This window comes from Grus americana, chromosome 1 (genome assembly GCF_028858705.1).
Source record: "Grus americana isolate bGruAme1 chromosome 1, bGruAme1.mat, whole genome shotgun sequence".
NCBI lineage: Eukaryota > Metazoa > Chordata > Aves > Gruiformes > Gruidae > Grus > Grus americana.
In genome coordinates, this window is record NC_072852.1 from 53,715,145 (window position 1) to 53,740,255 (window position 25,111).

Here is a 25,111-nt window from a genome sequence, read left to right on the forward strand (position 1 = left end):
CTTACCATTCTCCGGATGGGATCAGTGGCATTCTCCCATGAACTGTACTAACAAGATGTAAAGCACAGCAATGGAAAAATAATGTTGTGGTAGGCAGCATTTTAATGTTATTTTTCAAAGAGAATGTTAATTACTCCAGACCTATGGTACGTTCAGATGAAGGGAAAGATCCTTGTTGATTTCACAAATGATTGGGTTTAGTCCCTGTCAGTAACAGTTTTACAGGTGTTTTCATATTCTTATTAGCTAATTAAACAATTTTAGTCTCTTAAAAATCAATAGAAATTTCTTTCTTGGGTCATATTTTCCTCTTACAAAGGAAAAAAATTATCATAGTGGAGACCTATTGTTCCAATGTAGTTGTCCACAGCAACAAACCAGTATTTTTTTAGCTAGAAAATGTAATTTACATAGTTTGGCATTTTCAGGATGCAAAATGATGTCTTCTCCAATGTTGTCAACAGGAAACGGATTGAGCACTGGCATAAAATTATTAGGTGGAGAGACTCTGTAACTATGGCCTTTCTGATTGAAGGAGTCTGATACAAATAGCAATTTTAAGGTCTGATTCTGTGATCCCAAGTGTTTCATTATAGTTTAAATAAATAAATGTATAATCACATGAATTAGGATTTACAGTTTAAGCCCTTAGTCACAGTGGAAAACAGTAATTTAAAGCTGGAGTAAAAACTTATGTATCATCTTGTTACCAGCCACTTGAGCATTAACTAGTTCCAGAGAAGTTAGCCATAAACTAAGAATACTCCTGCATTCTGAAGTGTCTTGATGTCCTCTGTTAAGGTAGCCATAATTTCCCTTTATTTCTGCCTTGCATTTAATTTTGTATGCAATCACATGCATTGCCTGATAAATACCTTCTCACATGTATCCTCTGCATGCTCTGCATGGATAGGTTTCTTCACATTTGCCGAGAGCCTCTGAAGAGGTGCCAATATTCTGTGAAGAGCTCATCGTAAGGCAGGAGTATGTGCATAAACCTGCCCGTTTGTGAAAAATTAAATTAGAAGCAGATACTAAGGAAAACTCAGGTTTTTAAAATTGTGGATTGTTTATGTAGTTGGATCAGCAGATGGCAAATATGAGTCAGTATAAACGTTACATAATTCTTCTTGGGAAAATAAAATCTCAAGACTGTGCTCTAATTGAAAAGATCATCCAGAAAGCTGTTGAAGAACAATATGGAGAATTGGGATAGAAATATCAATGGAGCAGATGCATGCAGTAGCCAGCAAATTCAGGAAGATTTTTTAATGAATGTAGCGAGGCTTAAAACATACCCCAGTAAACCCATCAGCCTAGTGCCCAACAAAACTGCGAAGGCCAAACAGAGGATTTAGTTTCATTAGCAAATAGAGTAGAAAACGGTTATTCTATCAATTTGAAAAGTAAAAAAAAAAAAGCAGCATAATTTCATGGAAGTGTTAAACATGGATAAATTCTAAGGGCTACTGAAGTGAAGAATTCAGAACATGGGTTGGTCTGTTTCCAGAGATGAAATCAATAATGGACTGTAGTAAGGAAAAAAAAATGTACTGAGACTGAGTTGAATGTAAATGGTCAAACCTGTTAGATCACATGGACTCCTTTGTGGTTTTAAATGTCTTATGTTCTTTGTTCCTGGTAATACTAGGACAACACTGTGGAGTGTTAAAAATTATATGTACGATAAATATGTTAACTAGACATAGAAAGTAGAAACATAGCCTTATAATTTGCAGCAGTTACAGATGAGAAAATAATTTGTGAAACAGTCAAGATATCTTTCAAAACATGGTTTGCTTTTTGAGCAGTGCTGTTCCATACCACAGCAGAATTTTGATTCTATGATTTTAGTGTTTGTGAAGACATTTTAAGTTATGACCACTACAGCTGTCAGTGTCTAAGTGGCATCACACCTTCAATCTCAAAATTTCTCTTAACACAACATATGCCTTACCCTCTGTTTTCTTCCATTCTAAAATACCAGAGAAAGCAGTTAGCCTACCTAGAAATTCTTTAACTGGTTTGTCATTTGAAAGGACTGGGATTGACTTTCCTTAATGTTTTTACAATGCAACTATCACTTGGCTTTGTTCTCATTTCAGGGTGACAACTTCTTGATTTCCTCCTCTTGCAGCCTGCCATAGTTAAAGGCAAATTAAATGAGTGCTTGCTAACATTCTGTGACTTCCCCCTCTCTATTTTCAAGCAAGAGCATGGAAAAGTGAGTTGCAAGTATTAAAAAAAAAACCCCAAATCTGATACTAAAAACAGTTGTGTAGAATAGCAAACATAATTAACATCATATTTCAGGACTGTCTATTATAAATTCTTTCATGTAAAGATATAAAGAAGGTCTAAGATCCCTATTACAAATTCTGATGGACAGTTTGAAAGAGAGCTCAAAATGTGGGAATAAACCACCAGATCAGTTTGGCAGTAGAAAATAAATTAGCATTAAATAGGCCTAATTATTAGTCTCATTTTTGTACACCCATGGTAAGTCAGGGACAAAGGTTGCAAAGCACCCAAGAGAAAGTGCTATTTCTCATGCACCTAGGTGGCAAGAGTCTTTCAGGCTTCATACTGTCTTTTGCTCTTCACGGTATATATGTAGTGTAATAAAGACATAGTGAACTTCGACCGATCATGACTAGTTTTGTGTATGCACTGCTCATCTAGGAGATACTGAAACATCAGGCTCGGAGGCTGAGTCCAAAGTGGCGGTCTCAGGAGCACATCTGAGCTCTTTAGGCCAGGCATGAATGCCCATCATTGTCCTGGTTCCCCATCCAAGTGAAATCAAGATGGGCATCAGCCTTCCTCTGAAGGCCTTCCTCAGTAATAGGCTCAGAAGGTAGATGGGCACAGTGGACAGGTCCTCAGTTTAGGTAACTGGGACACACCACAATACCGACATGCTGCCTAGTTTAGCTCTCACCACTGAAATATACAGAAGGACTTACATCCTCCTCCACTGTGAAAGAAAATGATAGAAGCTGAAAGTGCTAAACCTAACTCATGAGGAATACAAAAACACCAAGAGTGCTGTGGTTTCAAAAGAGCGCATGAATACTTGGAGTCATCAGATTAAGTGGAAGCTGAAGTAACATGTAAGGAAAAAGCTATTTTTGATGACATCCACAACAATCCTATCTCTGACTATACAATTCTGACTAGATCGTGTTTTCTGTAAATGCTTGCTTTGAGGCATGTTGTCATGGTGTAAATTTGTAATGGAAAAAACCACGCAAGGAAATGGGCCCTTAGTGATGTTGCACAGGAACAAGATGCTGTCTCAGCACTTGCACTGACTGACCCCACTACCTCATTCCCATAGAACTCCAAACACACTGAAGAAGAACAAGAAATTAAACTACTGTTCTGTCACCCAGACACTGACCTACAGGCTCATCTGAACATACCATGGGAAGCGTGCTGCGTTCCTCAGAGGGCTGTAATGTCCCACTGCTCAAAAGTCACAAGTACATTCAGGCTGCAGGTTGTCTCTGCACTGGAGAGCTGGGCCTCCAGAAAACGGTGATGGGATAGGACTGACAGTAAGTCAAATCTGTCTGCCGTGCCATTTCCAGTGCAATTGCAATTTTGGTCTGATGGCAGATGCTAAGATTAACTGGTATATCTATACATTTCTTTACATCTATTTCTTGTGTGACAGCAGGTGGGATTAGCAGTGTAATTATTCATCCAACCCTTCTGCTCTGTTGTAGGTTTACATCAGTTTGCTATCAAAATATGCCTGAGACTATTTTTCATGCATTAGAGAGAAATGCAGAATGAAATGTGAATACAAGTAGGTAAGAGCAGCATGCTGATTAGATGGCCCAATCCAGTGTGTGGTGACAGATACAGCACAGTATTAAAGCTTTGCCTGTACTGCTCAATGCACAGCTTGTTGCAATAAAAATAACTTGTTTCTACCTTTGATACGTTGCAACCTCTTTTGGACTTTAAACTGTTTTCCCCTTCTTGTCTTCCCTTTAAGATATGTACAACATCATTGCCTACACATCAGATTTTGACTGCCTGAAAGAAGGATCATGGAGAAATCTCAGCTGAAACATGCTAGTGATGAGGGACTGAAAGTACAGACAGCTGTTAAAAGTGCGCAATGTTATCCTTGGCTCTTGAACAGCAAGCATACAGGAATGCCACCACAGAGGAACTGGTGCACTCTAAGAAAATGGCATAACTAGAGGTATTCTGCCAATGGTTTCCATTTCTCTCTGTGTCTCTACTAATAGCAACTATTATAGAGGAATATATAGTGGTAAATCACTCCTCAGGATTAACAGAAATGGTTGAGCAAACACTTGTGCATCATACATCCTTCAGGTATGCTTATGCTTGTGGCTACACATTATGATGACTGAAAAGGCAGAATGTATTTGAAATTCCAACTGTGCTGCTCCGCAACACATAGCTTCAGACCTCATTGGGTCCAAAAGAGAGATTGGCTACTGGAAATAAATCATGCACACAGAAGAAAATAGAATATATTTAGGTAATGATCTGGGAAGGCTCAGAACTCTCTACATGTATTTAAAAGGTATAAATCTCGGATTGAGAGCTGGGTGGTAAGAGGTTGATACAACTAGGAATAATAGGAAGACATCTGAAAGGAGAAATACATGGCAAAGAGAAATTTATGATGAATGTTGCAGCGGGAATTAACATGGAACCAAATGGACACAGCACTGATTTTTTTCCCCTCAAAAATCAAATGGATATAGTGCTGTCAAATATACAGTCAAGAACAATCTTTCACTGATTCTCTTACTAGCTGTAATTTACCAATCTTTGCAATTTCTAATTTTGATAGTTATTCTTAACACAAATGGTGCAGCTAGCTAACTTTGCACTAGATTCTTGGGTCTGGCCCGTTCTTTTCGAGTGAACATAACTATTTGTGGTGAACCAGTGGTTGTCATTTCAACTACCAGCACCTTTCTTTACAGATCAGGTCCAAGGGTTTAATTCCAGTTACAGTCCCATAAGAAAAGTTTTTTTGAAACAAATCAGTAAATAGAACAACTTGCCTGCACCAGAATAAATTCCCAAAGAGTCTGAGGGAACCTCAAATCGAACACTCATGAAATTAAAATGGTGAGGTGCAAGCTGCTATTTCAATTGGCCTTGGTGCTAGACAAGTAGAAGGTAGCAAATGTGATGCTAACAACTTTTGAGGGGCTTGAAGAGAAATTTGGAGAACTACTGAGTCTGATTTCCATGCTGGCAAATTGGTAGATGTCTGCCTAAGTACAGTAGTGAAGATTCAGTACAGCTTTTGGAGAAGCAAGTCATGTCTCGTGTATCTATTAGAGTTCTTTGAAGGAGTCAAAGAGCATATGGAAAATGGCAATTCAATCAATAGATTGTATTTAGCTTTCAACCAGCTTCCTTACTGAATACTTTTAAAAAACTAAACTGTTATCGAGTAAGAGGGACGATTCTTTTGTGAATGGACAAGTGGTTAAAGGAGGGAAAGTAAAATGAAAGAATGACCAGTTTTTACAATGGTGAGAGATGGTCTGGACAGCTGTGTAGAGGTCTCATAGGACCTGCACTCTCCAGCAAACACATAAAGAGTCTCTTAAGAGAGTATGAAGTTACAAAATTGGCTAACGAAATGACAGGTCTCAGAATAGCTTGAACTAAAACCGAGTATTAAAGAGTACATTATGGCATGGTTCTAGTAGATAGTAAAATAGGAGGTGGAATTCAACATTGACAAAAGAAAGTAAGAATTTCTCTGTTGCAACATAGTAGGGAGATTTTGAATTCCCCTTTTACAATTCCAAAACTCCTGTCACATCTCTGTAATCTCAAGCTATTGGGAATATTTCTATGAAAATGTCCATTTAATGCTGTATGCTAATCAAAATGAAAAATAAAATCATTGGGACTTATTAGGAAAGGAAATTAGCATCTTTACGTCAACGTATAAAACCATTGTGTTTGTCCTGTCTCAAAAAGATTACATCAGAACTAAGCAAGATACAGTAAAAAAGAGGTATAATCAGATATGTACTACAGCCTTCGTATAGCCTAAATAGACTAGGCCACTTGAGCTTTAAAATAACGATAACCATAGGGAGATATAATAGAAGCATATAAAATCATAAGTGGTATGGAAAAGGTAAACATAAAACCATTATCCGTTCTTTTTTCCTAAACAAGAACTAGGGAAACACAATGAAATTGTCAGGGGACAGGCTTAAAACACAATAATGTATTTTTTTGTTCAAACGTTTTAATTTAGAATGGGCTTGGCGTTGCTTTGTATTATGCTTGGTTGCCTGTGCTCTTGCTCTGATAAATCGCCTTTTAGCATGGAGACTGTTACCTGTGCGTGCACACCAGGAGTAACACAGCATAAGCAATAGGTATGTAAGCTTTGCTTATCATCTTGCTAATCTATCTTGACTCAGGATACTGCCTTGTAGAAGAGTGTAGTTTAATGTAGTCTTCATACGTAAATTTAAATACACAGAGTATTGCTTACTATGCTTTTGTACAGGACATGTACAACCACACAGTGATTCTGATGTTAAGGGTACTTCTGCTGTCTGCCAAGAAGAACAATTAATACCAAATTTGTTAGAGGTAGTGATTTTGTGAAGCCAATACTTTGCTCCCAGCACAAGATTAGGGCCCCTGACATATTTTATTCAGTTAGCCCAACAGTAAAAAGGTTCTTCATTCTTAATTACTTCTCCAAGCCCCACAAAAAACATTCTAGAGTGTTTATTAAAATTTGAAAGCTAGTCCTGTACTGCCTAGGGAAGAAAGTTATTGCTTTTTGCATGAGAGGACGTGGTTATGCAGTGAATTTCTAAATCTCATTTATCTCTTGTGTAACTGGATTACAGAGGAAAATATTAGCATGAGTAATTTGTTTGCTAATGTGACAACTCTCTCATTTTCAGCCTTCAGACAATACAATAAATTTTGGTCAAAAATAATAATTGGTAAAGTCTATGGCTAAACCAGCCAATTCATTTGATTTACACTCATTATATATCTGAACCGAAGGTGACTATCAACCCCAGGCAAAAAGCCCTACTAATTTCAATTCAGTAGCTAAGTCAAAGCTAAGAGCTCAGAGGCAGAAACATACACAACAAATATTAAATGTAAGGTAAATGCTTAAAGAACACAATCACGTATTGACCTACACCAGAGCATCAGTAGCAAAGGTAGCAGAGAGGATTACAGGAATACCAGCATATCCATAACGCCTTTCTTACTGGAGCTGATTCAGCAAAACACATTTAGGAATTAATCTCTGGATTCTTTTCCACAGGAGGAAGACTGGTACGGCTATTTGTGATAGATGTTCTATTTCCATATTCTATTAAAGGGATAGAGAGTGCAGAGACATACTCTGCTACGGATATGCAAATAGGCTGGCATCATCCTAGAAAAATATGCAATAATTAATGCAAAGTAATCTTTAATCAAATAAGTATACCACAAATTGGAGCTAAAAAGATCCCCCTCCAATAAAGAAATGCAGTGTAAGAAGAGTGTATGAAACTATTAAAGCAGGGTGAATAACTAAAGCAGGATGAATAATTCAAGTAGGAAAATTCTTAAGTCACATAAATCTGATGATAACTGCTGTGATGATTTTTTTCTTACATTTGTTTCTTCTTTCACACCTCTGAACCTGCCAAGCACTGTAGTTTCTTGAAAATAGATTTTGTAATGGCAAATTAGTGAGGTTCTGTGATGCTACTGTTTTATCATATCATTGCTTTTTAGGGTGAAGATACCACAAAACATTTTTAAAATTGAAACAGCAAAATATGGAACTGCCTGATTTTATTTTGATGTTAGCATTTCATCAAAAACTCTTGCTTCTCTGAGTGATATCCCAGTGAAGACACTACCCTGCATTAGCCTAATACCTTTTTATGATCTGGTTTGTTTCCCCACCACTGCCATTTTAGAAAGGAAACAACAATTCAGATTTGCTGTAGAAGCCAAGTCAATTTCTTTTGTTTCAGGTAAGATTGTTTTTACATCAGATCATCTTTTCCAGTTATTTTGAATCTTTTGGTACATTTTGTAATGTACCCCATATGTTGTGTATACACGTCTTCATAGTATCTAAACACTCATACCACCTGATTTAGTATTCAGCATGTCTTCATTTATTGTGCATTTCTCTCTTGCCACAATTTTTAAACTTCCTTTCATAACAAATTCTCTTTGTCTCTCTTTTCTACTTCCTTCTCTTCTTTAATATCACTCCCTATTTCTCACAGGGAAGATTACCCTGTTAGGATGTCTGTAGTGAAAATGTACATCGTGCTTAGGATGTTTTGAGTTACAGCTCTGCCTCATGCTTTTTTAAGGATGTGCATCTTCAGTTAACTTCAGCCAGTAACTTCACCTCTGGGACTTCAGTCTCAGATTCTTCTGGCAGGCCCATTTCCAATGGATCTCAGGAATGCTACTATAGGTGAGATCTCACAGTATCTGATATAACCAAGTCTCCTGTTATTCATAAATCTCACTTTATGTAGGTTCTTCTGATTGGCATAAGTAGTTTCCAGGTGTCCTTAAAGTGCAGGGACATCACCAAAGTGGGAGATTATGGCAGTGATACTCCAACTGCAGTGTTTGTCAGTTAGTAGCCGGATACCACATAGAGTATGGTGTTCCTCCACGTACAAGTTTCTAACACCAGATGGGGAAGAAAAAAAAATATCTGTTACTGCCTATAAATCACTAATTACTGCTAGGTAAAAATCTTGCTTTTGACTCCAGCAGCTGTAGATTTAAAGGCAGACACAATGACAAGAAGGATGACAGCTATTCAGCCAGATAGGAACAAGTTTTCGTGAATAAGGTACCCAGAATTTGTTCTAGTGTATTGTTTTCCCTGCACTTATTTCAAATACTTTCCCTTTTTCCTCCTTGCTGACAGCAGTGACTTACAGAAGCTAAATAAGGGACAGATTTTGCATAATGGAAAGGCAAAAGAGATTAACTCCACGTTGCCTTTGCCTGTTGAAATATTTTGTCAAGTCCCTTTTCAAGGAGTCTTTTTAAATCTTCTTAACGTTATGACTTTGAAGGAATACTTTCCTGTTGCATAAGCTGAAAATGCTTCTGATAAACCTTCCTTTGCAATTAAGAACCTCACCATTCAGGTCATGACTACTCTCAGATGTATCTTCAGATGAGTATGAGTTGGAAACTTAACCTGCAGTTTTCCATGAGAGTTATACGTTGCCAGCTGTTAGTGATTTGGAAGGATTTATGATCCAGTTAAAGCAAATAGCTCTGAAACTGCTTTCAAGAATCTTTCAATGACTGTTTGCACCTTACCATATTTCTTATATAACTCCTGGATAGGAAATGAAACGCTGGAGATGATAAATTTTTTATAATTTTTAAGTAAAACTGTTGTATAAATGGTTTTAAGTACTCCAGAAGTCTGTAAATAGATTTTTTGGGTGAATATTGCAGAAGTATTGAATCTTATGTTTTAGATGCAAATGATTTTTCAGGACTCTTCCTGCTAAGTTTGACCAGAGAAGCCTCCTTTCTACACCAAATTCAGTTCAGGTAAGTGGCTGTGATTGCATTGGTGTCCAGTATATTGTCAAATTCTGCAATATGTTCTAATATGTGGCATTGCAGGATGACACCTTAAAAAAAACGTCTCCATCGTACCTATCCTGAGTTACAGTCTCTTAGTAGAAATAAAATGTAAACAATTAAGTGGAAAGAACAAACCACATTAAGATTCCAGAGGAATGAAAAGACATCTGCTTTCTATGCTATTTTCCTTAACTATTTGACAAAAATAAAGTGACCCCGTTCCTACAGTAAATTTTATGTAGATTGCTTTTCTCTCTGCTTAGTCACTCTGCCTGTAAGTTTTTGAATAACAAACAGGATATTAAAAGAAATGACTCGAGATCACTCACCACACACTATAGTGTTTATATAAAGTATCTTGTTAGATGACTGTGTGGTGAAGGTGGTTAAGGTAAGCATTTGTAAAGGATTACATTTGGTTATTCCCAAAGAAACATAGGAAACCTCTATATATGCTCCTTTTATTAAAAATGAGTAGAATAAAATCAGAGTTTTTTCTAGTTAGCAAGGAAATTGAACACATAAATTGATGATATCAAGGTGGAGTTGTTCATCTATGCAATGATGGAAAACCAGAAAAACTTCCTAAACTTTTCATTTTTACAGATAATGATGAAGCACAACAAATATGATAAACATTTTACTATAAAAGGGACAATATGTACAGAAAATATTTTTAGAACTTATTTAAACCTAGAAGGGGGAAGAAAGTCTAGCAATGTTCAAGCAGTTCATATGATTTATTTAGAGGAAAAAATTAATATGCCATAAAGAAGGCTGTAGAAACAAAGATAAGCTATCTAAATTAAAAGTGAAAAAAGCCTGATTTAAAATCATCTTATGAAATTAATCATCAGAAGTTTATAAAAACTCCAAATTGTATCCTGACTCTAGTTTAATGAGACTCTTCATGAGCGAAGGAACAAGACATAGTGGTGCCCGTGAGGAAATGAAGCCACAAGTGACTTGCTGGCGTGCCATCTAGCGGTGCCTATGCCAGGAGAGCCCCACTCACCCTCCTTTATTCAGGCTTAAAAGGGGAACGACCGAAACACTCCAGATTCTGAGAACTGGCTAAGCACTGCTTTTCTTATAAGTGAAACGTTAACCACCATAGACTTCAATATGACAATCCTTATTGCAAAAGTATTTTCCAGTGCTCAAAAACCTCAACAGTTACTAGAACAATGTAATTACACTGTCCTAGAAGTACTGATGACAATTGCACCTTCCATGGTAATGGTGCACTGAGGTTTGCAGACTATGTGAAAACATCCAGATCTGTTCCACAAATACATTGTTTAGAGGCAGCTTCTTACATGGGGAAAGGACATATACTCCACTTCTGCTCATATTAAAATGAGTGATGGCAACAAAAAAAAAAGGCAGGAGATAGCGAAGAAATAGTAATAGATACTTCAATGTAACTGGGTATTATGGCTTGGGCAATGACAGACAAACCCAAAATTTAACAAAGTTAATATTTACTCATTTAAGTAGCTGGCAATATGAGAGATTAATCTCTCTGGGATGCAGAAGTTTCCCCTTATTTTGGCAGAGAACATAGGATATCAAGAGCTTAGCTGATTTTTGAAGATTTGCTTCCTGCAGCTTGCTTGAGCTAGGAAGTAATGCAACTCAGACTTGCAAGATGTTCCATAGTATGAGAGAAGCTAGAAGTAGCAAAAATCTTTTTTAAAGTGTTCCAAAAATACCTCTCATAATTCAAATTGTTCTGATTTTTATATACAAAATACACAATAGCCAATAAGCAGATTTTAATTAGTAACCAGACAATTCAAAGTTATAACGTCTAACCCTTGCTTACACTCATGAAGCAGTTTAAGCTGCTTGAAACTTCTATAAATCCATAATTACTTCAGTAAGTGACAGCAGGTTTGGCCCTCTACATGCAATGAGGAGACCATCAAATTTAAATAATTCACTAAAACAAATTTCAAAGAGAAAATCATTTTAGAAATGTGAGGTTTTAAAGTTTTTATATAAGAATGCTAAAAAATACATAGAACTGTATGCAACTTATATTCACTATTAATCTTTAGGATTTATGCTTTTTCTTAATTAGATTGAGAAACAGAGCTTTGTTCCTCCAGCACAAGATCACTATTCCTAGCATCACTATACATTTTTTGCATGCCTTAATACTGATTAACATGATCTTTGTGCTGCTCATGCTTTCAGATTCCATGTCGTAAGTAATACAAGACCAGGAGGTACACAACAACAGAGCACAGCTTTGTGCAGACTGCCTGCACCATTCAAAGCCACGCATTTGCCTCAATGCATTAGAGATGTGCTTCAGCACTACAAAGCCTGCTGCTAGGCTCGTAATGACACGTATCCACTCAGGCAGAGGAAGTGGGGCTGCTGTTCAAAAGACAGTCAGCAAAAGTGAATTGGCACAGGTTGGAAGGAAAAAAAAAAAAGATAAGGTTGCATTGCTGGGCTGCTGTCAAAAACCTAATTTCCCTACTGGGAGGGATGAATTAGTGGATTTCACAGCAGGTACCCACAACTTCATTGCTACTTAACGTATTAGCAAGGTCATTTTCTGTTCCTACAGTAGATAAAAAGACATGGATTTATATCAACAGCTGAATCTGAAGTACTCTCTAAAATTTGCAGATAGCAGCAGTAAGCTGAAAATCTACTTCAAGCATTTGGTGATGAATGTTTTAAGAACTAGACCAATACAAGCACATTTTTGACATAGAAACCACTTTCTCCATCGTTACTTACCTGAAATCTGGTCACTGCAAGGGGTTTGCTTCTGCAATACATATGCACATTTTGTACTCTTGGAATTGTAGATGCTTGATAAAGTCTTCACCTTTATTATCACATTCCCTTTACCTTTTTTGTGAATAAAGGTAACCATTATCACGTCAGACTTAGGAAGCGTTCTGTAGCTAGCTTTTATCCTTTAGCGATCCCAGTTTAAGACTCCAAGTCAATTCCTAGGGGAGACACTGTACAGACAGACATGGCTAATGGGACCAGGAAATAATGGACTTAGGCAGAAAAAACCCCCCGCAGTTCCCTCCCAGCCAGTACAGTGATCCCCTGTGCCAACAGCCCTGCTGGGTTTAATCCAGGGACTGGAATAGCCACTGTCATGAAGCTGGAGCCAGGACATCTGAGAATAGGCGTGATGTCTACGAAGCTGCCGCTCTGACAGGCCTCTTACAAGTAATTCTGTAAGGCCACATAATTTTGATTTAAAATCAGTGCTTACCAACAACATTAGAGTTACTGTGAGAACTGGAAGAGTGCACGCCAGAATGATTCAATGACTTAGCCTGGGAAAGGGCACAGCCTCTTCGAGGTGAGCTAACTTGAAAGTTTTATTAGACATTAAAGCAGTAGTGCTAAACAAGCTGAATGAGTGTTAAGCTAATCTGTAGACCAGTTTAAATTTCCACAGAAAATGCAAAATAAAACTTGGTAACAGTTTGCCTGCAAGACTTCTGGAGTCAGTTTTCTGTATACATTGAAGTTCTCCAAACTCTGTCCCATTTAGTTCTTTGCAGAATAAAAGCAGTGATTCATTCAAAAGGCTCTACTGATGGTGCACATTTCCCATCTAGGATTTAAGGTGGTTACGAACACTAGCAGAGCCTTGAGAATCAATTAAGCCTTTTTATCTAATCTGAGGCCTTTAATTGCTATTTTTAGTATAACCTAAGGTTTAGTTTAACTTTGTACTTTCATGTGTTTATAAACTAACTCTCCCTCTGAATTTTTTCAATAGCAAAACTCATTTCAGAGTGCCACAGTACCATCACACTCTGTAATGTCACAGCCCCAACCAAGCACACCCACCTCTTCTGAACTGCCCACAGATGATGCTCATTTACTGCAAAACTGCCATGAAGTAGAAATGTATTCAGTTACAATGAAGTGCAAGTGATACCCTGAATTTCAACATCTGTACTGAGAAGAGCTGGTTTGGGTTATTGTTTTGGGTTTGGTTGGTGTTTGGGTTTTTTTGCCAAAAGCAGCAGGTACTAGCTTGTGCAGTAATAAGGACAGGCATTTGATATTGCTGTTTATTTCTTTTTAAAAATTAGACAATTCTCAATGTATTATTCCAGCAACATGCTACTAAGCACTCTATACATTCCTTTCTTTAGAATAATTCTAACTAGATCTTAGCAGGGACAAAACAAGTAAGAATTACTGACTTTAATAGTACCAATCAGAATTAAACCATTTGAGAGCTCCTCCCCTGAATCTGACATGTTATTTTTATGAAACTGGACTACTCATATTTAATACTGTGTTGTCTAAAATACCTTTTGAAATACAAATATTTAGTTTCTTTATTAGAAACAGCTGTGTGTGTATTTTTTCATCTTATTCAAAATAATAAGATAAAAATTTCCATGGGCATTAAAGGGAGTTTCAACTAGGGTTTCATAAGGCAGGCTTTAAAATAGTGCCTGAACCAGTTCTTCCAGAGTTCTTGATTAAAAACTACACACTTTCAAGAACTATTTTCAGCAGTGTAAATTCTGTGATCTCCAAAATGTTTTAATGAAAACCGTTTTAATTAAAACAAGTTTGACAGCCTGAATATGCAAAGTCAGACCACAGGATACTAAACACTTTGAGATGTGTCTGCACCTCTACAAACAAAACTTCCCTCAAACATCCCATGGAGCAGAAAGAATTGTGGTAGCAATTAAAAGATTTTCAGTTGTCAGATTCAAGGTCACTAGTTAAATTATTCCATCATTTTTAGTTCTAGCAAAAACAAATCTCTTACAGGCATGTATTGTTTTATATGTTGTTTCCTAAATTGTTTAGAAGCACACTCTTATATTCTCTATTTTACAGTGTTGTGCTTTTTTATTTATTCATCTGTACCAGGTTTTAGCTGAAAATTACTCTTCAATTTGTACAAATCACCCATGATTTAAACTGTATAATTACATTTCATGTAATCTCACAATTTCACTGGGTAATTAAATTATTCTCTACAGCTTTTTTATCAAAAAAAAGCAATATACAATTAATGAATCCCTGTAGGATTTCCTCCCCCTCCTCACAAGCATTGACATGACATATTTAAATACACTGGACCAAATCCTTGGGCATGTCTGACGAGTTGTGCAGCAATCAGACACGCATGCAAAATGGCTCAAAGCTCACCTTTTGCAAAGGGCTGCATCCTGTTGCAGGGCTACATCCTCATCAGAGAGAGAGGGGGGAAAAAAAGGGTGAATGTCTAAATTACATCAGCTGTACAGATACAGCTGACCTTCACGCAGAAGGAAAGCCCAGTAGTATTCCCTCTTACCTAAATTCTCCAGCATTTACTGTGGTATTTTAGGAGTGCATAGGGAAAGGGTATATGGAACTCTATAGCACCAGAGGATTATTCTTAAAATCCTCTCTGGGCAAATTACACTGAATTTAGGGCCAGTTTAGGGCTGGTATTTTAATTTTCAGTAGCTATACTATTCTAGAGGATCTAGCCCATATCATCATAGTGCAAATGTAACCTCCTTCTGGTAATAACAAAACAACATAATCTTAAAGAGAGGTACAGTTTGTTAATGAGGCATGGTACATTTTACTCTGTTACGCACCTAGGTACCTTCTTTCATTGCTGAACCATCCACTTTTCAGAAAACATTTTAAAAATAACATCTCCTTAGATAATATTAAAAGTAGATGATATGATTTTTTTTTCAGTAAATTAATAAAGTACAGTAAAAACTGATTTTTCCAAAGTCATTTCAGTTTAAAATGGGCTGAAAAAAGTTACAATGTTTAATGATAATTTCAGAATAGTAACTATTTCACAAACATTTTGTTCGTAATGAGAAAACTTTGTCTGTGACAAAAAAAAATAACCATGTCTTCCAGCGATTTACAAACGGTATTTTAGATGCCATCATCACCTGAAGTTCTGTTGATGATGCCTTGCACCAACAGAAAGAACACTGTCCTACTGATGATCAACATTCATCTTCTTTATACGATGAAGCAGGGCATCTTTTTCCATTTGAACCTCAGCAAGAGCCATTTTGGCTTTGGCTAGTTCCTGTTTGAGACATTCATTTTCTTCAATAAGCTGAAACGATCGGGTTAGAAGAGAGCATCGTTAGTATTCCTGCATACTGACAACTTTTTTTCTATCACAGTAACTTTTACAATACCAGATGCTCACATTCACTGCTAAGCGCAGGTTTGTCAGGGCCAGGTCAATTGTGACTGATTCCCAGTCAATGACGTCGAACAGGGAGAGAGTTGATGCAGTTAGCTCAAAGGCAAGATACTCAAGGCTTTAGCAACAACGTTTCCATTCTGGAGTGGAAATGACACCAGGTTCTGAGCTCTAGGAATGGATTCTTACCCAGTGGGGAAAAAAAAAACCTAACACCCCAGCCAAATTGACACACAGGTTCTGTCATCATCAATTAAAAATCCAGGTATGATTGATAGATCAGTAAGGGTCTGAATTAACAGTCTAGTCCTTTGTCTTTGGGAGTTGTGTTGCACAGGGATGAGGGAGATGGGGAGAAGGGACTTGCTCCTTCATAAAACTCCCCCTGATTAAAAGGAGAGGAATCAGTCTGCAGTGTATTATTACCCTATTTAGAAAGTAGTATTAAATTTATTTTGCATGCCAAAGTGCTGAACCATAGTATAATACCCATAATTCACATTTCCCATCTCAAATGGATTTCTAAACAGAAGTAACCCCAAGCCCACCCCCAGATAATATAACAATTATGATGATTAATGATTGTAACATAATGCAGGGGAGGGAATAAAAAGGAATTCCTAATACCTCATTTTTAAGGAAGTCAGCTGAATCCTTGCTTGATTTAGGAGGTCTGGGAATTTCACAAGTCGTCTGCGTGGCTTGGTCCCGCGTTTTATGTCCAACAGGTCCAGCTGCTTGCTGCAATGCACTGCTTGAATTCTTCCTCTTTGACATATCATTTACTCTTTGATTGTCTATATCACAGAAAGATACTCATGAGCAGTGCTTGGGGTTTTTTGTTGCCTTTAAGTTTGATTCTCATCAGCACAAAATTAAAACCACCTAAATAAATACACTTGTAATATTAAGTACCTCCCAAAATCAAATTTAAGAATAATAAAATAATTAGAAGTCATATGCCCCTTTGGAGGAAGAGAGAAAGGAAAGGAGGCATGAGAGGAAAAATATGTAGCTTCCAGCTTGAAGAAAATAATCACAGTTTTATACTGACCAGTATCATCTCCACAGAATATGCATTCTGAATAATTAGAAGTTTGACAGCTATTAATATTGCTAGCAGACAAAACTGTCTCCAGATCCAAATCATCCCTGAAAACTGCATTTACATTTGAAAACACAGTGAGATAAACCTGCAGGATCAAGTTTTTAAATTAGAAAATAACTTAAATGACTTGGCATTAAAGAAACTTTCTAGCACATATAACTGAAGTGCACTGTAACACCTAGTAAAATATACTGCTATACAGCAAGGAAAGAAATGAGGGCCACGGTTCTTAAAAATCTAGTCTAAAATATTCTTTTTTTTTTTTCTCTTTTTAAACGTTTCCTTTTAAACCAGAGTTTTCTGTTCATTACCCCTCATCCTCCTACCACACACACAGACACGTGAGGACTCACAAATGCAGCACTGCGGATACATAAATCACTGTCGTGCAGATAGCATTTGACCTATGCCTTTGAAGTCACTGTACCTGAGCAGTCCATGGCAAGAATAGGGATCAAAGCACTTCAGCAAAAAGGCGAAAAAATAGGAGCTGAAAGAAACCTTAAAACTATGTATTTGCTCACTAAATTACTATTTCTTCCAAAGTTTAGTATAAAAAGATGACCAAAATACATTGAACATCTTTAAACACTTGAACAATGTATTAGAAAATGTGGAGAAATTAAAATACAAGCAAATCATGCCGCAGAATACCTGTGAGAAGTCTGGGCCATCTTTGCTATACCTTCCCATTGGGCAGGTGACGGGGGCACCAAGATCACCCTGCAGCCTCCTCTTCCTCAAGTCATACAATGCACTGCACATTGCTGGAATAATATATTCAGGACCTGGGTGAAAGGGTGGGTCACCCTCTGCAGTTTTGTGACTACCAAGTTGAAGGGTGAGTGACTGACACACTGAGGGGCAAGGCTGTTCTTCAGAGGAATCTGGACAGGCTGGAGAAATGGGCTGACAGGAGCCTCATGACATTCAGCTGAAGCCATGTGAAGTCCTGCAGCTGGGAGTGAATAACCTCTTGCTCCACTACAGGCTGGGGACTGACAGGACAGAAAGCAACGTTGCAGGAAATGACCTGTAGGCCTTGGTCAGCAAGAAGATTTATCACGAGTCAGCAGTGAGCTCTGACAGCAAAGACCAGGCACATACAGGCTGTACTAGCAACGGTATAGCTAGCAAGGTGAAGGGAAGTTATTACTCCTCTATACCAGTGAGACCATATCAGGAATATTGAATCCAATTTTGGATTCCCTAGTGTGAGAAAGATACCGGTAGTAGAGGACCACCAAGATAATCGTAGCAAGGAGCACCTGACGTACAAATGAAGGGCTCAAAGAGATACACTTGTCAAATCTGAAGATGAGAAGGCTGTGGGGTGATCTTAATGACGCCTTTGCCAGCCCAGTGGAAGGGTGTAAGAGAAGATGGACCAGACTTCCCTGAGGTGCTTGGCAAGTGCTCAAGCGCCTTTGTCTCAAGGTGGCAGGACAGGAGGCAATAGACACAAGCTGCAACAAAGGAAATTCCAATTAGACACTACCAAAAAAATTAACCATAAAGGTGGTCAAACACTGGGACAGATTATTTAGGGCAGATTGTGGTATCGCCTTTTCGATGCTCAAAACTTGACTGGACAGGACATTGAGCAACTTTATGTAATCTGCCCCTGCTTTGAGCAAGGAGTAGGACCAGATGACTTCAACAGGCTTCTTCCAATCTAGATTATGATTCTTTGACATATCTGTGAAAGACAACAGTAAAGTTCCAGCTCTAGATGTATTGCCTTGTTACAAGTATTTAGCATTTGCCCACACATGTACAAAAAAAAAAATTAAGTGAAAAAGTACAAAGTTATAATCGCTGTTCGCAATACAAGAATTGAAAACTGTTACTTGCACTTCTCAAATAGTCTCTTGTTTTACAATACTCTCTATTACTACCTGCAACACAAAACCTAAAAGACAACAGGTAACCTTGGTAATCAGTAAAGAAAGGCAATTTTTTTGTTTGGTTTGTAGTCAATCAAAGGAACCTTAGACTTATCACAACGAAGTTATATGCACTAATGAAGCATATCCTGATGAAGTTATATGGATATTTTTATTTCTCTCAGATTGATTCAGCTGTGGGTTATCATCACAGCCAATACACTATTTGAAAAGGTAGTTTTCCTCTATGTGACTACACTTAGAATTAAGGTATATGGCAACACAACTTACACAAATTATCATCAGTTATCTTTTCATTATTAGCCACATGTCTGCCTAAAGGAAAAAACCAGTATTAATAATAATTAGGTAATAATATTGAGATATCAAGGTGCAGGAACATACAAACCTCTAATGAGAAATGAGCCATCATCATTTCTTTCTATCCAGAGTATGTCAATATATAGTTTTATGGGTACCAGCTCAGATGCCTTAAGATTTTCACGTGGACTGTCATCCTAAAAAATACAAGTATTCAAAAATGAGTTTACCAGGAAATCAAAATAGCTAATTAAGATGTTCAGTTAAACATAAGTGGATTTAATGAAACTTAAAAGGAACCTTTTCAGAGCAGAATTTTCTAATGGGATGTCCGTTAAACTTTTGCTCCTTTTTTTTTCCCAGGGATCACATTAAAGGCCCAAATTTATTTCTGGCGTAAGTCTGCTGAACTGAATATATACAGTCTGACTAAAACACTTCAAAGAATTTTTACAGACATCTCAATAAGATTATATCCCAGCTCAAGACATTCTTTAGCTCAGGAGCTCTCAAGAGTCAGAGATAAGAAGCCTGCACTATATAGTATCTGATTTTCCCTTGAACTATTTAAGGATCGAATGGGTACAGCTATCATTCTTGAGCGGATTTTGTCTTTTTAGACTTTAGTTTGGGATGACACCAGCTGCAGTTCAGTTATATTACTGTACTCAACAGAAGAGAAACTTCACAAACTACTACTTTTGGGGTCTCCCCAGGAAGTCTTTATAGTTCATTATCATTGTCAAGCATAACAACGCAGCCAGTATAATTGGAAACTATACATATCAGCATTAAGCACGTAGCAAGAAAGCTGTTGAGATATAACTGCCAAAGTTTCTTGACACAGCACTGAGATTGCAGTAGAAAATGCAAAAAATAAAATAACCTTAAATTCTTCCCCTCCATGAAACACACTGCACCAAGTCTCTTGCAGAAGAAATAGAATATAATGCATTGAACAGGCAATGCAGCATAAATATGAACCATATCCTCCCCTCTGTATGAGTCATCTGCATGTCAAATTTGCAGTTTGTCGACCATCATGAGTAACTTCACTTGACTCGTGCGCACTGCTGAGTGAGCACTTCAGCACTTTTGCTGCCAAGCAGACTCTTATTGCCAGTTTATTAATGTATATTCCCCACCTTAAACAGCTGCTTCCTCAATAACATTTTACTTAAGTCTGCCTTCTTGCCAATAATCCAGCACAATCCTGGTTTCAAAATTAAATGACTATATGTTAAGGCTTTCCTTTTTGCATTTGGGCATTCACGTTTGTGATACATTGAAGTCTGAGGAACAGAACCACAGCTCTTACAGAGCTTGTGCTTGTGCTACTCCTGTAGTAGAAACAGCCCTAAAGGAGTGTCTAAGGATCCTCAGGGGATGGAAAAGCTGCATCATGGAGGGAGGGAATACTGATGCACTTTGAGTAGAACACCATAGCAATACCAATTGCCCTTCCAGACAAACATGATCTTAGCAGAATCAAGGCCTTAGCTCCAGATGCAAAACTGGAGCTGCTATTCCAGTCCTCAAAGTTTATATGGGTGACTACTAATTTCCAAAGCAATGTTACAATTATCTTTATTTTTCTGTTGTCCCCTCCCTAAAAAAAAAAAAGTGTCCTTATCTTTATATTCAAGGGTTGTGCAGCACAGAACTCACCATCTCATTTAAATGTCTGAAAGAAAATCCCCTAGGAGACTTGAGCAGGAGTGTCCTCTTAATGTTACTATTTTAAGCTTCAGTGGTGAGAAAAGCTTGCATTATTTAGTATCTGTTTCTAGAACATGAAATCTGAGTTCTAAAAAACAGTATTCAAGTGACTTGAACTGGAATTCCCATAACCTTTTTTCCTTCTTTTTATTGAACTTTCATTGCAAGAACCATCCTCTAAATAGGAGAGAGAATTAACCTCTAAACCCTGTGTTTTGTAATTAGAAAACCATTACTATGCTAAGCAAAAAAGCTCAACCAGAAAAACCCACATCGTGCCTCTAGGATCTTGGTATACGTTACCTATAAACTCCCAGGCACTGTCACTCTACAAAAGAGACTGGGAGAGGAAGAAAAAAGCATAAAATATTAACCCATGTAAATAGCTTGGTCATGCAGAGAATTCCCCTCTAGGCATACCACAGAGCTAACCAAATCTTTAAATTGTTTTAGTGTTATCTAAAGACCTTCCAGAGTATGATAGCAGTTTCTTTGAAGTGAACTGTATCCAGATTAGTAGTTTATCATCAAAGAAACAAGAACACAATTTCTTTAGAGCAGCCAAATAGCTCATTGTTAACATACTTTTAAATTAATTCTTGCATTAGAAACTTTTATCTTCATAGGCATCACTTCTGCGACAGTTTCATCTTCTAGAAAATGTTGAATGTTTGTGAGGGAAGACGTTAGAAATTCAGCGCTGAAGTTCTCTACATGACACTGAAGAAAACCATTTTTTACAGCCAGCAGAGAATGTATGACAGCACTCGGCCCACTTTCCCATCTCAAACTAATCTCAGGTGATGAATTAACTGGTCCAGCCACAGATTTACAGTCAGAACCTGTTGCAAAAGGAAAACAAATTTGCATTGAAATTTTGCAATATACAAAAAAAAGCAATTATGATGCAATTACTTCTAGCTCTATTGTCCAACTGATTTTCCAAAAGTACTTTAGAAGTATTATCCACAAATCACAGCGTTGCAAATACAGAACTCCAGAGCAAATCTCTAAGTACATCACTGCAAAGTACTACAGAGAAATAAACAGTACATACAGGGACTAGTACCTCACTGTGACAACAGAAAAGGACAATACAGAAGTATCACCGTGCACAAAAAAATGTGTTTCCTCAATGTCTTGACGATGGAAAAACAATTATTTTGTATACTTTGCCACTAAATCCTTCAATTTTAATTCAGAGAAACATTTAAGTTGGTTCACTCTCTCAGGAGAGCAGGTTTTCTCTTGGAAAGGCAGAATTTCTTGACTCGGGAACTTAATTGCAAACACACAGGAACATAAACAGCAATGCAATAAGATGGAGAACATGACCACATGGTGCTTCCGTTATTTGGGTGGCAGTAAATTTGAACCTTAAAAAACCCCTAGCGTTTCTTGTTACTTTCAGTATGTTTAACCAGCAAGGACAACAGCAACATTCAACTAAACAGTTCTAAAAATAATAATAATAATAATAAATAAAATAAAAATGAAAATAAAATTTAAAAAATTAAATAAAATAAAAATATTTCAGGTAACCAGATATCGGGGGAGAAGGAAGAATTGGACGGTATCCATTTGTTGTACAGAAATTGCCCCATGGGATTCTCAAGTCATTTGGTCAACGTGCTGGCTGACCTACAGAAATTATCTGTATGACAACAAGCATATTTACAGTACTTCACAGTAATTATATTAAGAAGCAAACATTGAAACTTGAAAGATAGCTGAAATGAAAGTAACTCAAGTAAAATCAGCTGAATTATGTCAATTTATATTGGTAGAGCATCTAACTTCAACAGATTTGAGAGAATTAAACAAAAAAAAGCTTCTTGGTTTAAAATTTGGTTCCCTCAGGAAAGTCCAATTTCCAAATTGGAAAAAAAGTAGTAGATAAAGTTAAATTTAAAGATGAAGTAAGACTTCTTCTAATTTTGTTTCTTTAATACTATTCCTTCTCCTCTCTCCGTATTACTGACATAGTTTATTGTAATCTCCCCTTCTTGATTTCTGCTTGTACATCTATGAACAATTACCAGAAAGCTGAAGAGAAGGCATATGGGAAATCTACAAGTAGCTTTCCAATACCGACGATGAGGTTATAAAGAGCGAGCCAGACTCTTCACACTGGTGCTTGTCAGAAGATTTGAGAGACAAAAGCTCAAATTGCAACAAGAGAGGTCCAAACTGAATGTAAGGAATGAGGAAAATTAAGCAGTGGTGCAGGCTTCCTAAAGAGGTTGTGTGCAGTCCCCGCCCTCAGAGGTCCTTCCCAAAACCCGACGGGATAAAGCCCTGAGCAACCTGGCCTGATCTCGGAGCTGACCCTGGTTTGAGAACAGGATTGGACTAGAGATGTCCTGACATCACCTCCACTCCTCTGCCTTCAATTACCCGGTGATCCTATGAAGCGCAGTTTTCCTCTGTGCTGGCCTCTTTGCCATGTACTATCTAGTGTTAAGTAATAATGCGTGCTGTAACAAACGCAGCATACTTTACCCTCCATTTCAGAGATAACCTACTCTGAATGATCTGACATGTACTGCAAAAGAAAAACACAGTCTGCTGGTGGGCTGCAAGTTACATTGCTTCTCTTCCCTAAAACTTATCCTGGATGCTTTTGTGTAAAGGAAAACCATACTTCACAGAATTAGTGTTCCTTCTGAAATTACGGATCTGGTTTACAAGGCACTTGCTGAAAAGTCCAAGGTGTCCCTGCTGGTCACATGGCATTTGTTAGACACAAGCTTTTTGATATATCAAGTCTCTATAGATGTAATCGGGTATCCTGTTAAAGAAAAGACGTTTGCAGCATGCAGACCTATTTTTAAAAGGTATCATTTTGCTACCACAATGCTGTAACAACTGTTCGCAGCATTAGTATTTAAGGATTCAGGTTCCTGATATGCTAAACCAGATGAAGCACAGATCAAAACTGTAGAAACCAGATGACAATTCACTAAGTCACACTGACACTATGCTGGGCCAGATTCATTGGAAAACTTGGGAGGTTAGCTTTGAGTGAATAAAAGTTATGGAGATCAGGCAACATGTCCATGCTGAAGTTACAGCAGCCTCCCGTTGGTATCCCACAGGTCTTTGCAACAATCCCTTTTGCATTCTCCCCAATTCTTGTTCCCAAGATCAGTACCTCTAGATCCTCAAAGCCTTTTCAAGGCAGGATTGTAGAGTGTAAACTTTCTTTACAGATCGATACAGATTTTCTGTGGTTGCAAAGTTGCAGAAGTACCACATGCACTTAGCCCTGTCACTAGCCGGAAACAGACCCAGAGTCAAGTCCCGGCCATGGCTGGTTACCAGTCACAGCAAGTTCTCCTCCGCTGGAGAGGAATTCCTGTTTGCTCTTGGGAAGTAGTTGTAGGGGAACATTACCTGTTCTGTTCCTCTTAAGCAATATGTGATGTATTATTTTTCAAAACTACAGATGAGATTGCTCTGAGATGCCTCTGGAACCTTCAGCAGTTGCTTATAAAGGGCCTAATGAGAACCTACAAGAAGACAAAGGACATTGGGGCAAAACTGGCTTTGGCCCAGGTCCTAACAACTGAAGAAACGGGGTAAGAGGAGGGGTGAGAAGAAGGATAATTAACTTTCTATATTCATCCCAGAAAATACAGACTAGTCAACTGGTCTAGACCAAGGGCAGTCAGACAGACATACAGCAAGAGGCAGTAACTTTATTCAAGCAATACTGCCCCAGCCTGAACATAGTACAGGTCTGAAAACTGTAACTTCAAATTTCAGTACAGCATGCAACAGACATGGCCTGGAGCTACAGCAGACTGGCGTAGTAATTAATTTGCTTTCCTATCTGCATATTAATTGGGTTCCTCTTTCTGTATGGTGTCCAGTTCTCTCAGACGACCTAGCGCAGCAGTAGAGTCAGGGCATATGCGCACATCTGCTGGCACTAGAGTTAGGGTAGATGAACATATCATCGATCTGGGTTGACAAAGACCAATGGGAGGAACTGTACATGAACATCAGAATCTTCAGCCTCTGCTATGAACCAGAACCTCTCCCTTTGCTACCTCTGTGAATAGAGGTTTCCACGACGCTAGCAGCCATGACTCCATCCTTTGATCCTTCCAATGTTTAAGAAGTGCTAGATCTCACATTTCCCTCAACAACAACAAAAAGACAAAAGAAAAAAAAAATCCGAACCCCCCCAAAAAGTAAAAGCACACTGCAAGTATCAGGTACCTTTTGTGGCTCTAG

The 25,111-nt window shown here is 37.8% G+C and overlaps 1 protein-coding gene across 3 annotated transcripts in view; it reads right to left on the reverse strand.

Moving 5' to 3' along the window:
- Positions 1-13,695: 13,695 nt before the first annotated feature.
- BLTP3B (bridge-like lipid transfer protein family member 3B) overlaps positions 13,696-25,111 on the reverse strand; it is a 59,071-nt gene continuing 47,655 nt past the window's right edge. The window contains exons 19-22 of one of the 3 annotated variants that reach the window (XM_054812803.1): positions 21,455-21,711; positions 19,239-19,347; positions 16,463-16,632; positions 13,696-15,742 (exon numbers count right to left, since the gene is read on the reverse strand). In XM_054812803.1, the coding sequence (XP_054668778.1) occupies positions 15,617-15,742; positions 16,463-16,632; positions 19,239-19,347; positions 21,455-21,711 (662 nt within the window). In that variant the 3' untranslated portion in view covers positions 13,696-15,616. Of the gene's footprint in view, positions 15,743-16,462; positions 16,633-16,652; positions 18,410-19,238; positions 19,348-21,454; positions 21,712-25,111 lie in introns of those variants that run through there. The other 2 variants (XM_054812801.1, XM_054812802.1) reach the window with 2 other exon arrangements.